Source organism: Carassius carassius, chromosome 21 (genome assembly GCF_963082965.1).
Source record: "Carassius carassius chromosome 21, fCarCar2.1, whole genome shotgun sequence".
NCBI lineage: Eukaryota > Metazoa > Chordata > Actinopteri > Cypriniformes > Cyprinidae > Carassius > Carassius carassius.
In genome coordinates this window covers 12,827,957-12,846,603 of record NC_081775.1, presented here as the reverse complement: position 1 = coordinate 12,846,603, position 18,647 = coordinate 12,827,957, and the positions used below count along the sequence as shown (strand labels likewise).

Below are 18,647 nucleotides of genomic sequence, written 5' to 3'. Positions count from 1 at the left end.
CAAAAATAATGACTTTATTCAACAATTCATCTCCATCGCGTCACCCAGTGCCATTTTGGAGAGTATCCACTGAGCGTAAACAGCGTAAGTTATTCTGTGTCAGCTGCGTAACGCATCTTTCCGTATAAAAAATATTCTAATAGCTTTTGTTTTAATGTTGTCAAATTGAAAGAAAGAATCACAAAACGATTCTGCCTTCAAGAGCACCTGGAAAATTCATATCTTTATTACGACGTGTCACACGTTCAGGTCAGAAACATAATGCGCAGGTTGCCTAAACAAAGCAAACAAAAACAAGAATTCTGTTGTGAAAAATAAATCCTAATAACATTTACATCTCATTTTGCCAAAGCATTCATTATTTTTCACATTCAAGTTAGAAATGGCCATGCCCAGATTTACGTTAAAAATAAGCATGTAATAATATTAATATTAATATTAAGCATGGTTTGCTCTCACAAAGGCCTGTGAAAGAGCTGTGTACCAGGAGGAATGATTTTGTTTGAGCAAGGTTGTATGTAATGCTACACATCAGTGTCTTTCTCTGCGTTTCTGTGTAAACAAGCAGGGCATGTGTGAGAGTTCTAAAGCAAAGAGCCGAGATGTAAATGAGTGGAAGAGAAATATTGGGAGATGTTGAGAAGTGAAGGGGGGAGAGGGAGCGCATTAGTAGAGCTGTGAACAGAGATCTGGGCTGATGTCAACAGGCAGCTGACACACATCACCGCTCTCGCTAATTAATTGGCTTTTAGTCACTGTCCTCTGTTTCTCTTACACCCCCCCCCCGGCCTGTCAACACATAATTTCGGGCCCTTCCTCCGTCTCTCGCTCTGTCTCTCTCTCTTTTGCTCGCTCTCTTTGCCAGCTGCAGTTCTGGCAGTTCTGGCTTTTGCCTAAGCCTGCATCTAATTATGCATGTTTACACAGGAGACGCTGAAAGTTCACTGCATGGGCTAACGCTAATTCAACACAATCACTACATTCATAAATCAGGTAAAATGACACATAAAACAAAATAAAGAGACGTGCTATAAACAAACACTGATAAATAATTAGATATTGGTAACTGTAGTAGTATTTCCCTCACTTGAACTTGCGGTTATGGGCATGAACAGGAAGGTATAAACCTAATGGAGTAAATTTACTAAAATTGAATTGCACCTACTGATAGTGTAGTTTATTTCCACGAGTAGTTTTAGCACCGATTCACTAAAAGAATTATGCAAATCATGCAATGGTGCAAAAACACATCTATGCTGAACTCAATTAGCATAGTAAGCCAGTTCTGACTGCTATAAACTAAACTAAACTAAGCTAAACTAAATATTTTCCACATTGTTATTTGCAAAATTAGAATATAAACATTTTTTTTTTTGAAAATTTGAATTAAAGTAATAATAAAATTAAATAAAAATAATTTTTAATCAACATATATTTGTATTAAGACATTTTAATACATGCTTTCAGTGAATATTTTCATTGTTGGCACAAAGAAATCAGTGTTTTGAGTAAATTCATTAGATCTCCACTCGAATCTGCTTTTTAAAATTAAAGTGTGCACTCAACTATACCAAATGTCTGTAAATAAGTGTGGTTATAACTCCATCATGTGACCCTCATTTGATGAATACACCAGTGAAATAGATGAATAACACAGAATTTTTAAGAATTATGGCACAATGTGGCTAATTTACATAGAAGGAGCCATGCATATCTGCATGGAAAATACATTTTATAAAATACTTAATTACAATGACCACGCAACATTTTGTGCTTGATTAAACTAGTTTGTTCATAAGACACGGGTTTGCAGTGAAATCCCACACACACTTTAACAGCTCATTTAATGCACTTACTTCAAAACATCTTGAAAACACTCATTCTAATAGTCCTTCATGCTTTACCTTTTAATCGGAGGAGGAAAGATTAAGATCGATTAAGTTTCAGGTAAATAGCATTGTGTGGAGAGAAGGCTGACTAACGGAGCAGCACACAAATTGAGGCACTAAATCCCAATGGGATACAGTCTCTGCCTCCCAGCCATTGTGTGTGTCATGTGGCCTTTGGGTTTTCTGGACTACAGCACCTGATTAAACCAACTGCTTTGTGAGAGGCAAACAGATGCAGGATGTTGCCGCAAGAATGTGATTGTAATTATAAAACGCTGAGAGGTGTTCTTGATATCTTTAGAAACAATTCAGCACCGAAACCAGGCGTTGGCATTGGCCTCGCACTATACTTCTGTCCTATCTTGAAGGTGTCTGGAGATGATTACATCTCCTCTAAGCCTCAGTGGTCTTATTGCAAATGCCAACCTGGCCAGCGGCTGTACTCCAGGCCTGTCTGAAAGGTCTCAGTCTTTATTCTAACATAATTGAAAACAGATTTATTGGATTAGGGTGAGTCTGCGTCTGTGCGAGTGCACTAGTTCAATCACACCCTTCTTTGTCATAAACAATACAGCAGCCACGTCTTGACAAACAAGCTTTGATGACCTTGTTTCGGGGAACAGAATTTTACAGCGCGCGATGCAGGAACAAATGTATGGTTATGAGTCAATATGAATGGAATGATTTGAACCTCCTTGTAAAGAACTTCAGAAGTATGAGGCCTTATGAGAATTTAGCCAATTAAAAGAAGATGGCCAAAAGCGTTGAATTAAAATAAAACAAGAATGTGCAGAATGGGACAATATGTACAGACAAGCTATATGGAAGTCTGTCTGAATTATACCATTGGCAGTTTATCTACCACAGTTTTACCACAATTGCAGGACATATAAATGGTAAAATTTCAGGGTCTTAGTGAAAAGCTGATGCCATTTTTCTCCCTGTTTTTTAAAGGGTGAAGGGCAAAGTTTAAAAGCACAGTTTTTCAACCAGCTTTGTATTGTTACAATTTCATAGTATATGTAAATGAGCTAATGAATGAATTAATGAGTTTTAATAAATAATAAATACAACTGCAGAAATACAATTTTTTTTTACAGCTCAAGGGCTTTTTCAATGTTTTCCATGTTTTTTCAATGTTTGCAACAACAACAAAAACAGACAAAAGGGAAGTTATAATGAAAATAATAAAATAAATATATTATCATTAATGCCTGGAAGTAGAACACTGAAACGTACAAACAGTATTTTTGCATTATTGTATCCCCGCTCACAAAGAGTTGGATCGAACCCAGTGCATTATGGGTGAAGTAAAAATTAATACATTCATTATTTACTTACCATTCATCTTAGACACTACTTGTGTGGCAATTCTGTAATTTATAAAAAATTCAATATGCAATATACCAGTATTACATTAAATGGAGTTAAGTTAAAACAAGCTTATTAACAAAACAAAACAAAACGTCAATAACTATGTAGTTCTCAAATTAGAATATCCAAGTTCCAGCTAGTTTAAACAAATTTCCCTCTATTTTTTTTTTCATTTTTCATCTCTGCACAAAATGACATCTCTTTGAGTGCAAGCTTAAAAACTAGTGACATATTTTGATTGATATTCCTGTAGTTCAGATAAATCATGATCCTGCAAGAGCCTCATCTGTCCCTTTATTATCCTTCACATGACTGTGGAAGAGCCCCATCAGAGCAGAAACGAACACTCTCACACATTTAGAGGATTACAATGCATTGCATGTTTTAATATGCACATTTTGGAGGCTAAATCAAATGTTTTGGAATTATAATTTGGAATCTCTGTCTAGAAACTCTCCTCTCAGACTGGTTACATTATTGAACTGGGCTGCTATATTCTGGTGGTTCTGACCCCCCCCAAAAAAAATCGATAAAAGAAAGAGACATATCAGTGAGCCTGATAGTGCTTCACATAAGACTCATTGTCTGATGATAGATAAGATAGATATGCATTACAGAGTAGATCTTTCAAACAAGACTCCATCGTATTATACTTATTTCCATATCTCAAGGATAACCTTATTTCCTTGCAGGAACTTGATTGCTATCCATCAAAAGACTACATCTGCGAAAGTGAGGTAAGAAGTGCAAAGATGAAACTTTCCAAGCCAGTGAGTTCAAGCATTATCTGAAAGCATCTCCTGCTTGTGCATGAGGGGAAAAGTCTTGATGAATATTGTGTGCAGAGACAAAGCACCACTGCACGGCTTTATTGTAAATGTGTTGTAGTCACACATATCCTGTGTATGGTTACCGTACTTGCTCAACTTGTACTGCAAAAGCTTCAGAGGGTTTAGGTGAACCTCACAAACCCAGTCCAGAATATTTCCAGGTTGTATTTTACACCAAAACTGAGAAATATTGTAAGACATTTGAAAAGAAATATGGTAATATCTGTCAACTGTATACTACTATATGTAGTTTCATAAAAATAATGTCAGTTACAAAATAATAACATATTAAATATTTTTGCATTGTGACATTATTTTCATAACAATAATAATAATAATAATAATACTAATAATAATAATATATTACTGTAATGCAATACATTCAGAACCCATTATGGTACCGTTTGTCAACTATTATACATATTATCATGAAAATAATGTCATAATAAATGTACATTTAATATTATGTTAATATTATAAAATATGTATTATTGTTATTATTATCCCAGAAACTAATTTAATTAATTTAATAAAATAATGTATAACATTAAAATTTCATTGAAAATTTTTGTTATCCCTGTGTATGTTTTTTAAACCATGACCTGGACTTATTTTCATGATACTCACCAGTTTGCACAATGTCTGGTGTTCCATATCATATTATTTTGTTGTTGTTGTTGTTGTTTTTTCCTCACAGGTTCCTGACAGTCCACCGAACACAAGAGTAGAGGTCCCCAGAAGTTCAAGTCCAGCTCTGTCTGATGTTTTGATGCTTGGACTGTTGTTTGCTCTTGGAAACCTCACTATGTAGACCTACCTGAGCTTCATAAGCCAGCACAGGGAGGACAAGGCTGATGGAAACCCCCTCACGATCATCTTCAGACCAAACTCATGCCTCTCTCCTCTACTGCAGCTTTCTTTCTTTCTTTCTTGCTTCCTTCCTTCCTTTCTTCCTTCCTTTCTGACAAACACCAAACAGAAAAAACACAGAGACACATATCGAAAAGACTGCTGCATCCTCGCCATGGCCGAAACAGAACATTGCATACCGAATGAGCAAACGGCCAAGAAACAGATAATGCATACTTAGCCGCTTGAGTCCAAAGTCTGGTGCCTGATTGTTGGACATGCAGCTAAACACCCAGACACAGAGCTTTCCAGTCTACTGTACTACTTCCTGCCACCCACACCACCAATAAAATGGGTGTCTCACAGCACCCATCAGACCTGAATTACCCATTGTCTGGTACTGGATTACACCATCTCTGAGAGGCATTCTCCATCCCGGCCCACTGCCCATTTATTGGATTTGCCATGCTCTTCTTTGACAGCTGCTTTAGCTTTCTCATTGTGATTATTCCTTTTCGGTTTCATATTTTTCCTTCTTTTGTCCACCAGTTGAACAGGAGTAATTACTTTCCCATGGTTCTTTTAAACGTGAAGTGTTTGAAGTTTAAAGCTGTACCCTGTCGACACGGCACAAGGTGGATGTCACAGGCTACAGCTCTCTTAGTCACATTCTGCACTTAGTTTGACAGATTTGAAAAAGAAAAGAACGTTGAGTTGAAGTTGATGAAAATGTACCAGTGGAGAAGTAGATCTTTACAAACGGCTTCCGTGTGGGTTCACAATGTCAATGGGCTGCCCACACATGTATAATTTTGTCTGTGAATATGAATGTTTTTCTTTCCAAAAGTACAGCTGTTAATTATTATGTGTTGTCTTTAATTGAACGATGATGAGACTCTAGAGAAAGCAGTGGGAGTGACAAGAACTGCATGACTGAGGAAGACCTGGAGGTGCTCATACCACTAACCATTATTAGTCACGCCATAATCGGTCTCCAGTTAAATGGAGTTCTACACCAGAAAATCCCTGCCGAGGACGGCTAGCATTTTGGGACGTTCATCGTCATGTGTATCATTGTGTGCAATTTATGATGTGGCCTTACTCTTTGTTTTCCTTCTCATTACTGTCTAGCAGTAATGAGTAATGTCTGTCTGTGTGGAGAAGGTCGATGCCGAGTTTTGATGTTCGGAATGTTTCTAAAAATGTACTCACCCCGATTCACAGATTCAGTAAATGCACTAGATACATATGACTCTTTTATCAACATTCCAAATACTGAAGTTACGAACAAAACAGACATCAATATATATATATATATAAATGTAAAGTTCAAAACTAAAAAGATTTATATATTGTGTCCTATGCTTGTTACATGCATACCATTGCAAAGCAAATGATAAATACAAACATTCTTTGTGTAAATATGTCACTAATGGGAAAAGGAAACGCATTAAGTTATGTCGTGAGGATCTGTCTGTGATAACATTGAAACGTCAACAGGCAAACTTTTTTTCATTAAAAGATGATTCAATACTTTATAGTACTACAAGATTTATGAGATTAAGAATCCAGTGATGTAATAATCAGCTCTATTTTGCCAGATGCTCAAAAAGTAATCTCTTCTTATTTGGTGTGAATGTTCCTAGAATTGTACTTTTGTTGAAACATCTGGAAAATATAGATATATAAACAGTATATTTTTGAAGTATGCTGCCTTTTTGAGGGAGAAAATTATATATATATTTTAAGGGGGCTATTAAGTCAAAAGGCAGGTTTTTCATTGTTGAGTGAGAACAAGAGCAAATTCAAATGGTAAGAAAAACGATCCTGTCACCAGACACTGACAATGCGATTCTTGCTTTAGAGTTATTTTCAAAAATGTGCTGTCAGATTCAGTGAAAAAAAAAAAAAACAGTGTGAATTCTCTGAAAGGTGTCAGTTTAAATTTAGCCTTACAACCTTTTTAAAAAAATGCATTTGAATCTCGATATACCTGAACAGAAAACATCTACCTTTTGCTCCCCAAAATAGCGCTGATACAGTATATCAAAAAGGCTTACTGGGGTAGGGATAATATTGTAACAGGAGTGTGATTGCTAAGTGTGTGTGAGTGTGTAGCCTACATGTATAATAAATTTTTGTTTGATTTTTTTAGCTATGGTTAGGACGGGGAGGGGATTTGGTATCAGGGAGAGACCATTTGAATGAGAAATGTAAGCTTCAGATGCAAATAAATGAACTATAAAAAAAGAGTAGCACCTCACAGAGACATTCAATGATGCTTTTGCTGTGTCACATGACTTTGATAAACCATTGTGATTTGATCACCTCTGGAATTAGCAGAGCTCTACGTCATCTCATCACTGCTTTGATGTAAGGGTCATCTCCCTTTGTAGACTGCTGTGAGGTCCAGATATGCTAATGCTGTGCTTGTTTCCTGATCAATAAAGCCACTTCAATTTTTACTGCTTTCCACATTTGTTTCTCAGTGTGTTGAGGACATCCACCATGGTACCTTTTGCAGTTTAAAATCCAGTGAGTGGCTTTAGACGCACATTCAGTTGTATCCAAAACAGATGAACGTGAATCTGGCAATGGTTTATTATTGGTTTTGGTACATATTGTTTCAGTTGGAAATGAAATGTCTGGTGAGTGGGACTAAAAGGTTAATGCTCTTTTGTGTTTGAATATACCATACCAAATATACTAAACCCTAATGTTAACAAAAGCAAACGAAATAAAAAGACATTTGCTGAAGCAACCATGTAATTTTAGTTTGCTTCTTCAAGTCTTTGATTTACTTAATTATGACTCGTACTACCTTGAACACATTACAAGTGTAATGTTGTACCAGGTGCGCTACCGAGCAAGTTAATGGTATCAGAAAAGCCATATATATGGAGCTGGTTATGTGATGCGGACATCAAACTGTATTAGTATACAAATCATGTACTATGCATAAGACAGTGATATGTAAGGAACCACTCAAAAACAATCATTATTAATCACAATTATTTAATTATTAAAAAAAAAAAAAAGTCATTTATGTTTTACTGGCATTGGTGTTTATTTTGACTGCAGTAAATTTAATGTATAGGTACTAATCCCCAATGCCCCCCCCCCCCCCCACCAAAAAAAAAAACTAGGTAGAGGCATATTTTCTAATGATACAGTTTTTTTTTTTTTTTTTTTTTTCAAATGTACATTTATAATCATACATTTACATGATTTCTGCACCACTATTATCACCAAAAAGAATAGTAAAAATATACAGATGTTTTTTTCTGGCTTTCTAAACATTTCCTTTATTCCATTGGTCCCTCAAACAAATAACCCAGCCCCAAATTCAGTCTATTGGCTGAGCTTTTGCTGTTGTCAGGCAGGTCAGTTTCAAACAAACAGATGAATGTTTTGAAAATACCACAGAATCACAATATAGAAACACTTTGTTTTCTCTGCATATTAAGCTGGAATAAGAGAAAGTATTTTAAGCTTAGTGTGTGAGTTAAAATACAGAATAATAACCCTTTTAGTTAAATGTCATGAATAAATTTGTCATCATCAATTCTCCTGTTTTCTCACAAATCATTGGAATTGCCTGATAGGATGTGTAGAATTGTTCATGATGGATTCTACCTTCGCAAATGTCTACCACCAGTTCTGATTTATGTTTTATGACTGCTGGTCTCAGCTTTTAATATCATACTGATATAGAGTAATATATGCCTCTGAGACAGTTCCATCTAGTTAAACAATGAACAGATTGCATCCCACTTTTTTTATATCCACCAGCTCAATAAGCTTTATCGCACAATGTAAAGATGTTATCAGGTAATTTTGTCCAAACTTCATCTCAAGAGACATTTTCATTTGTGAGCAATTTCTTCACTGGCAATTTATTTATTTATTTATTTGCACAGACACTGTTAAAATCAGATTTGACATAGTGTTGAGGATCCATTTGGGATCCAGCCTCATTATACAAAACTTGGTCCAAGAAGGGTCTATAGGGTCTTTCAGTAATTAAGTCTAAAAATGGATAGCTTGTGCAGTGCATTATGATTATATATCCTTTGTCATTTCATTTCACTATTTTATCCCCAAAATGAAATACATCTGCAAGCAAAACACCCAGACTGAGGCACATACACTTCTCGAATATCAACAAAGCTCTTTTTGATTTCCAGCAAAATTCAAGGACTTTTCATTAATGAGAGGCTAATTAGTTTCTACAGCTTACAAAGTGTATTCATACACTCTGTTCTCCCACTGTACGTGACACCCTTATAAAGCAGCCTGTTGATACTTTAGACAGCAATATTGAGGAAGAGATAACGCTCTTTTATCTAGACTTTTATTTATTTTATCAGTCACATTTAAAAATGTCTTGGACAGAGGAGACAAGAGGCACGTGATGTAAAACTTCCAATCCGAATACGAGTTGAGATTTTGCCTATGCTTGAGTTTGATGGCATCGTCAAAAGTGATAAAACAAGAGACAAAGCAATCCAGACCCCCCTGCTGTTCAGACTGTGTTTGGTTCAACATGTGACAGTTGCATTTTTCACTTTGCATTTCCATCCAACATGTCTGTGCATTCACAAAATCTGATCTTAAAGCACAGAGAATATATGTTCAGAGATGTTTCAAGAATCTGAAAACATTCCAATGCTGACAGTTACTAACTCTTAGTGAAGAAGTGAATGGTTAACCTTTCAAGTCATAACTCTGATATTGGCAAGAGTTGGCGACAAACTTTAAGACTTTCCTAAGATGTCTTACTATTTAAGCCAAGCTCTGCATATCTCTGCCTTTGCTCTTTGCCAGCTTATAGACTTTGCAAACTCTGTAATTTTCGTGTCTGTTTCATCTTCTCTCAGACCTGCCAGAATGAAGCTCTGGAGTGAGAGCAATTCATTTTGAAACGACTGTGTAAATTTGCACGGGTTATTTACTTGGATATGGCTTTCTATGTTAACTAATATTTATTAGATTTGCACTTCTTTATGTGATTGAAGCAGATACAGATATCTTTGTTGTTGTGATGTGGAATCGCAGGTGAAGATTATGGTGCTGATTGGCTGAGCTGAAGAGAAATCATGTCTCTGTTCAAGTGTAATTGCTTGGAAAGTGTTAAACATTTCTTTTAAAATCCATGTTTTGTTCCTCCTAGAATAATTTGATGGTCTGACTCTCTTTGAGTGTTTAGAATGTTGCTAGTCAATTTATGTCCTCCGAATAGCTTTTTTTTTTTACAATCTCATGAAAAGCCTGCGGTTCAATCTTTGAGGTAATTTGTTCCACTTTCAAAGCCACATACCAACCTTCAGCATGCTCTTGAAAACACATTATCTTCATAATAGAGGTATGTTTTATTCAGATTTTATATGATTTATTTATATATATATTGTCTGCGAAATAATTCTGATTATTTTATTTTCTTGTTTTTCACAACATCATAACATGATGATGATGATGATGATGATGGTGATGATTCAAAAGCTTTTATAAAAATGCTAATATAAAACTTTTTTTTTTTCAGATAATTAAATTAAAAAAGAATTCTTAAGAACTGATTATCATGACTTTAAATACTTAGCTTCCTATTCTGACTTCACCAGAATATCTACAGTATTTTGTTTCTCGGATGACTGCACTTTCTTTTCAGAAAACAACATGAAAGACTGTCTAGAGTTGACAGGGAGCAGTGTTGTGTGAGGAAGTGCAATGCTGTGGCTTTAATGAGTGTTTATGAATATGTGCTGACACACGTGATTAATGCAGTGGTATTCTGGGTAGTGAATGGTGCATACTAGGCATGTTTTATCCAGTATATATCTGAACTAATTAGCACTTAATCTGCCCTCTGAAACCACCGAGCTGAGTCATACAGATACACACAGTCAAGATACAGTATAATGTGGCAATTCACAAACACACACACACACACACACACACACACACACACACACACACACACAATCACTAAGCTATATTGACACACATATGCAAAAATCTGCAGTTCTCTATCAGACCAATCCACTATCTAAAATACAGACAGACCAAAAGTGCCAAAGCCCATTTCAATTACAAATCACATAAAATAGTGTGGAGAGTAACAGTATTCACCTACTGTTGTTTTCTGTTGCTGGGAGTAGCAAGGACCACAAAGAACTTTAAAATCTTTCATAATGCTACATTATCACCAAATTTTGAATTCTGTCTTTTTTTTTTGTCAACTTGTTTTTTTTCAATTAGCACAGGTTTTGTATTTCATTTTGGAACTTATTGGTAGGCCTCACTCATCTAATGCCTACAAGATGTTTTTGTCAATTCAATCACAAGTGGACAATGCTAAATTCAGATGTCTGAAAGGTTTAGATCTTTTCCATATTTAGCCTCTTTTGAGGTAGTTGAAAACACATTTGACCAAATTGCTATTTAGTGAAAATGCTCATGTGGTGGAATGCATTCTAACAGCCACATAATACCACCTACTTTCTGCCTGCTGACCTCATTCCTAAACATTACGGTTTTTCAAGAACACTAGCCAGACGGGATATAAAAATCACAGTGTTCTCTTACCGGTCCTGATTACCATTTTTAACCCAAAGCACTACAAGTGCCACAAGGAGGGGGAAAAAAATCATCAATAAGTATAAACGTTATTGGTATACTTTGTATAAATTTTTGTCCAATGCAATAACATTAACTATGATTTACTGGAAAATGCAAATCCTCTTCAAGTCAAAATGGCCGGAGTTCATTTATGCATGTATCCTGTAAAATCCTGCACAGCTTCATCTCCTGACCTACACTGCTGATATCAGCTGACAAGGATGACATGTCTCTCGGTATCACCCATTTGTGTCCGTAACAACCAGAGGAAGGAAGGAAAAGATCCTCTTGGTTATCCACCTGTAATGTCACATAAATGTCTGATGACATCTGCAAAACAATAGTCCTCTTACTGAGGGCGTTCCGGTCTCAGTTGTGAATAATTGATTTGCGTTTAACCCTCATGGGAGGAGTGTGTGTCATGAGTTCTTTTAGCTCTGTGAGTTAGAAGAATGTACAATGCATCAGCGTGTAACTAGAGTCAGCCATCTAGTGCAGAAACAAGGAGATAAGCCCTATCATGTCCCGCTTACTAAACACATTTTCTCTTATTTACTTTATCCTTGTCTCCTTTGTAGCCCCATACCTCTGAATCCACAACATACCACATCAGTGATGCTCTCTTGCGTCTCATAAAGTGGTCTGACTGTGTGTGTGTGTGTGTGTGTGTGTGTGTGTGTGTGTGTGTATGTTACTTATTATTATTATTATTATTTTATTTTATTTATTTTGTGGGGGTGGGGTCTGCACCTTTAAAAAAATGTAAATAAAAAAAATCAATTCAAATGCCAGACTGAGGCTCATGCACATCGAACCTGTCCCCTGAAAATATGGTTCAATGTGGTGCTTTAATGTTTAAAAATCGGGTGTAAACAAAGTAAAAAAAAAAAAAAAACTGTGAAATACAAATTTGAGTTTTATGTCTTTTAGCACATGTGTGTTAGCTTTGAAGCCATCTGCACAAATACACCTAAACATTAGCAGATAATTAGCATATACACACAGTTAAACACACTAAAAAACAGAATTTGCCATTTCAAATCTGCCATCTTTGGAAAATGACTGTGATGCTCTATTTCACACAAGTATCCCAAAAAGAGAAATCAGCATCAGCCTAAAATAACATTCCCTTCATGTAGCATGCATAACTAACTAATTAACTAAGTAACAAAATCAATCAATTAATTAATATTGAACTCTTCTGTCATGAAATGGCAACATTGAATTGATCAAAAGTGACAGTAAAGACACTGATACGAACGTTTTCTATTTCAAATAAATCTTTGTATCTTTCTATTAATCAAAGAATCCTGAATCACAGTTCCCACAAAAAGCATTAAGCAATATTAACAGCAACTGTTTTCAAAATTATTAATAATTATATATATATTTCTTGAGCAGCAAATCAGCATATTAGAATGATTTCTGAAGGATCATGTGTAATGGCCCTGAAAAATCAGCTTTAGGAATATATCAATTACATCAAAACAGAAAACAGTTCTTTCAAATCGTAAAAGTATTTTATAATATTACAGTTTTTAGCAAATTTTTATTGTATCCAATGAACTTTTGTGAGCAAACACGTTTTTGTAGGGTTTTATAAAACATGCACTATAACTGCTGTTGGACATTTTCCCACTTGGTTTCACCTGTGACTTACTTTGGCCATTTTGTGTCTACAGCTGTCCATTATGTGAACTGGATACGGGCATTAATGGCATTTTGGTGTGGGTGTCATGCCAGAGCGTTTAGCTTTAACTGCACAAGGAGCTGTTCTGGGTGTGTGTGTCAGCACTGAGCTGAACGTGGTAGACGTGCAAATTATCGAGCAGAGGCACAGGAAGGGCTTGTAAAGCCTGTAAGCTGGCACTGAGCAGGAGCACAGAAAGGCAGAGCCTGGCTGGGATGGTAATACATCTCAGTGAAGTCAGATTCGTAAGAACAGCCACCCACTGCTTGTCAGTATCAGAGAGACGCAGGTGACAGCACAGCACTAGTCAATAATACACCTCTGCAATATGAATAAGCAACTTGCAAAGACAAATCCTCTCACTTGACCGGTGAGGTTATTATAGTTTTGCATTTTAAAAATGTTTATTTCAACTTTATGCCACTGTTTAAAATATTTACTTAGATTTATGAAACATATACACAGAAAGGTTATTATATACAGTAGCTATAAATAATTTATTTCACAAATAAACAAACAAACAGAACCTTGTTTTGAACCTTAAATCATCAGTTTATAGTAAGCGTTTATACTAAGTGCATCCCACGTTCAAATCCTGGGATTTGTTACTATCCAGTCCTGAGAAACTTTAACTGTGTGGAAAAACTTGGCATTACACACAAAATTTAATGAATATAGAATATGTTTAAAGTCATTGTTAGAGCGATTAGTGTGGTTCAAAGTTTCTTCAATTTTACTGAATATATAGAACTCATATAACCTTTTCAGTTTGCTAAACAAGCTAAAACACAAGTTAGACAATCCATTCCTGCAGTGTTCAATAACCTTTTAAAGCCCAAGATCCCTGACCTTAGCCTATATGAAAGGCAGGATCTATAAAAAAATAACAGAAAAATAAGTACAAAAAATACAGTACATAGATGAGAAATGTATTTTTTTTGTACTTATTTTTCTGTTATTTTAAGAAGCTACTGGGACTGTGATTAAGATCTATATGCGCTGTTATCATTGTTACATGCAATAGTTCACACAAAAAAATGTATTCACCCGCAGGCATTCCAAAATATAGATGAGTTTGTTTTTTCGTCAGAACGGATTTGGAGACGTTTAGCATTACTACTTGCTCACGATGGGTACTCTGTAGTGAATGGGTGCCATCAGAATGAGAGTCCAAATAGCTGATAAAAACAATAATGATTCCAATGCATCAGTTAAAATTTTGTGCACTTGTGCACTTTTATTGATAAATAAATCCTTCATCAGTCCATAATCTGTAATATTGCTTCATCCAGTAAAAAAGTTATCTTCTCTGTTGCAAAATTCTCTCGAGAAATAGGCACATATCAAAGCACCGTTTACATGGGAGAACAGCTGTAAACAGTTTTGTCAGTTAATTTTGTTTTTGAGAAGAGAACAAGGAATGGACTTTTTCAATGGAGGAAGCATTATTACAGATTTTAGACTGGTATTTTGGCACTGTTTAAAGATAAAACATCTTAATGATGAATTTGTTCATTAAAAAAACATGCAGATTTTCACTTCACATGGCATTACTTGTGGATTATTGTGATGCTTTTATCAGTGGTTTGTTTGTTTTCTCATCTGTCATTATTCCTTATTTATTTATTTTTTTTGCTAGTTTTTATTTTGGGGTGAACTATTCCTTTAAGAAGAGTGTAGCAATGTAAAAAAAAATAATAATAATAAATGCTTGCATGCAAAGTTGAGTGAAAGCCAGAGTGAAAATGCAGTCATCAAACACAGCCTGAACTGCAGGGTGTCTGAAGTTGCCCTGAACTGTTTTATCAGTTTTGACAGCACCATTAAACTGCTTCAAAATCAAAACCCATATTCATGTGTGTTGTGTGTGTATGTGTGTGTTAGTGTAAGAGTGTCACTCACTGCGGTCTCAGAGGGCAGGTGAAGTGCTTAGTGTTCATTTCAGATATATGCTGTATAAAACATGCCTAGTCCACAGCATTCACTATCCACAATACCACTACATTAATCACACTTGTCAGCACATTTCCATAAACACTGATTATAGTCACAATATTGCACTTCCTCACTTAACACTGTTCCTCATCTTGCTGTGAGGAGTTTTTTGTACAGCTTTGCCCGATTTGCATGATGAAAAAATATGTTTAAATCAAACATATGACGTTAAATTGGATATTGCATAGATTTACATAATCAGAGATTACTTACTTGTTCCTGCAAAATGGATGCATATCAAACTCTGTCATTTGAAACAATAACAACAATACAATTCTATTAGTAAGGCATATGGCTTAAACTAATGAGGAAGGTGTGTGGAATAAATACAAACTGCATACTAGATGATAGATAGATTAGATAGATTGATAGATAGACAGACAGAATCCCTAATTACAGTTTCCACAAAAAGAATTACGTAATATTAACAGCAACTGTTTCCAAAACTGTTTCCAAAACTGTTAATAATTATAAATATTTTTTGAACAGTAAATCAGAATATTAGAATGATTTCTAAAGGATCATGTGACACTGAAGACTGGAGTAATGATGCTGAAAACTCTGCTTTGCCATCAAAGGAATAAAATAAATGTAAAAAAGTATATATTAAAACAGAAAAAAATATATTTTTTAAATTATTAAATAATATTTTACAATATTACTGTATTTTGTATTGAACAAATTCAGCTAAGGTAAGCATAAGAGACTTTTATTGAAAACATTTTAAAAAATGTTTTAATTTTTTTCAAACTTTTTAGTATATATACAATTATTTTGAATGATTACCATATAGAATAAGATATTACTAATGATGATATTATTATACAAAGTACATTATTTTGGTTTGTTTTTCAACAAAAAGAGAGAATTCCCTCTATGCATTATCTTAAATTCTTAAATAATAATAATAATTATATTTAATTATAATAATTATTATTATTATATATATAAAATGTGCTTCTGAGGAATATTATAGGTGGTTTTAGAGCTGTTTGGGAACTCTGCTGTGCTCAGAAGGTAAAGAATGCTTCCAAATCAAATCAAACAGTGTCTTATGGGCCTTTCTGAAGAATTGGACATAAAATGAATTATTTATTTGGAAGTGCAGAAATAAAACCACTCATTCCTGTGCTCACTTGGGAAGAAGGGAAATCTAATTATTTTACACAATGTACACAAATAAGTCCCATTGCCTTTACTTTTCTTTGCTCTCCTCTACCACATTGTTGCCTCTCGTGTAGATGATGCAACATAAGAAATGTGCTGTTCTCTGTGTAATGAAGTCTTTCAGAAAGATGTCTGCTTTTGACTTGGCAGACCCCTCAATGCAACAGGAGGCTAAGGAAGGACCAATTAATGAGACTCATTTGATCTGAAGTCCCTAACTCCATCTATCACTTTCCCATCCCTCCATTAAATATGTTTAGGTAATTAGGCTAAATTAACGAGCAAAGCTGGGGCGCAGCCTACCAGGAGTAATTGCCTGGACTAATCCACTGCCTCTAAATCTGTGACAAATGAAACACTGGGAAGTCATTGAGTGTCAATATTTGCTTTACATTGCCACATGCATATTTCACTTTCAAACAAAATAGAAAACATGCTATTTCTTGTTATGTTTTAAATTTTATTCAGCTAAAAAAATTCCATGGCCATTCTGCCCTTTTTGGGGTTCCTTATTTTGTACAGTCACATATTTTCTGTTATTCTAATATTAAGAAGCATCTGTTTATATTCTCACCAACTGCATCAACATGCCCTGCTCAGTAATGACCTCCTGAACCACGGAAGAATACAAAACCTACTTTACACTCCAGCACTTCCTCCCTCTAGGTAGCATGGAGCTGAAACTTCCCTTCACATCAATGAAAGAAAAAGCCCAGAGGGTCCTCATTAACTCTGGGTTAGAGGTGCGCTACACCCAAATCCACTCCCCCACACTTAGTGTCAAGACCCACAAGGCTTTTTCTACATGCTCAGCATGCAAGGAATAGCTCTGGGGCAGGCCAGCACTAAAGGACAAATTCAAATGGATGTTACTTTGTGCCTTTGTAGGTAATCTAAGCTCACAGGCAGGGCTGATAATTGTGTAAATTAAAAGTGTTAACGATTGTAAGATACTGCTGAGACACTGGGCTTCTAAGGAGGAAAGATATGATCTGTTCACGGGCTGAAAATCACAGCAATTTGCCTACTTTGAAACCTCTAGGATATGGATGTGTAGATTTATAACATTGGTATATGCCTCATTAAATGTCATTGTAATGCAAGTCATTAGGTTAACATCATATAGCACACTGGTGTATGTTGTGATGGCGAATTGTTTTCAACTGTTTTTAAATGATCATTCTACCTCTCTTAAACAGACTATTTTTTATTGATTTGATTGATTTGATATTGAAAAATAAAAAAAAATAAAAAGGTAATTGTAACTTCTTATCTCACAATAAAGCTGTCTACATGCCACAATTCAGAAGATTATTTTTTTTTTTTGCAATTCAGAAAAATTCTGAATTAAATTTCATGGAGGAAAAAAAAACAACAAAAAGGTAATGGCGACTTTAATGTCTTGCAGTTGTGAATTGAAAATTGTGTGAGACTGAGAAAAAAAAAAGAGTCACATTTACCCTAGTCATTCATTCAGGGGCAGAAACAAGCTTCCATAGTAATATTTATATTTTTATCATATAAAAAGTATTGGTCCAAATGCAATAGTTTAAGATGAAAAGGGAACCTATGAAAGTTGTATTTTTTGTTTGTTTAAAAAAAATTATATTTAAACAATCAATAATGGCATACATATAAATGGACATGACATGTCTGGATGGACCTACATCCTGCAGCTGTCACAAATCAGGCTGAAAGAGAGATGGCTTTAAGGAATACAGACTTGTTTTACACTGTAATCTTAATTAAATTAATTTACTAATTAAATTCACAGAGCCTTGGGAAGTCTGATAAACATTTATTTCCTTTGGGGATATAAAAAGCCACAATCATCAATGGCTCTGAGAAATGAATGACAGAGGGGAGGGGAAAGAGAGTAGCATAAAACGTTCCTGTCAACCCATTTAAAGGTCAAAGCAAATTACACACTAATAACTACCCAAATGTGACAAAACATTCACCACCCCATGACAAAGGCTCTGTATTTTTACTCTTACAGAACAAGTGGGTGGAATACATTACCTGTTCTATGTTTGTGCAGTAGATAGGAAGAAAACTGCTAGAACCTTATCAGACACGGTGCTATACAAAAAAAAACAACAACAAAAAAAAAGCCTTGGTGGTGATGAAAAAATACTTGAGAGGCCTAATACATTTTAAACCTTTTGGAAGTTAAAATGAATGCGAGTCATAATAGACCAAATCTGATTGATTGGGGCAAGCGTTCTTCAGAAA

The 18,647-nt window shown here is 35.1% G+C and overlaps 1 protein-coding gene across 2 annotated transcripts in view; it reads left to right on the top strand.

Annotated features, from left to right (window-relative positions):
- LOC132097567 (GDNF family receptor alpha-2-like) overlaps nucleotides 1-6,844 on the top strand; it is an 83,529-nt gene extending 76,685 nt beyond the window's left edge. The window contains exons 8-9 of one of the 2 annotated variants that reach the window (XM_059503362.1): nucleotides 3,956-4,000; nucleotides 4,791-6,844. In XM_059503362.1, the coding sequence (XP_059359345.1) occupies nucleotides 3,956-4,000; nucleotides 4,791-4,904 (159 nt within the window). In that variant the 3' untranslated portion in view covers nucleotides 4,905-6,844. The remainder of the gene's footprint in view (nucleotides 1-3,955; nucleotides 4,001-4,790) is intronic. The other variant, XM_059503363.1, reaches the window with a different exon arrangement.
- The last annotated feature ends 11,803 nt before the right edge of the window (nucleotides 6,845-18,647 follow it).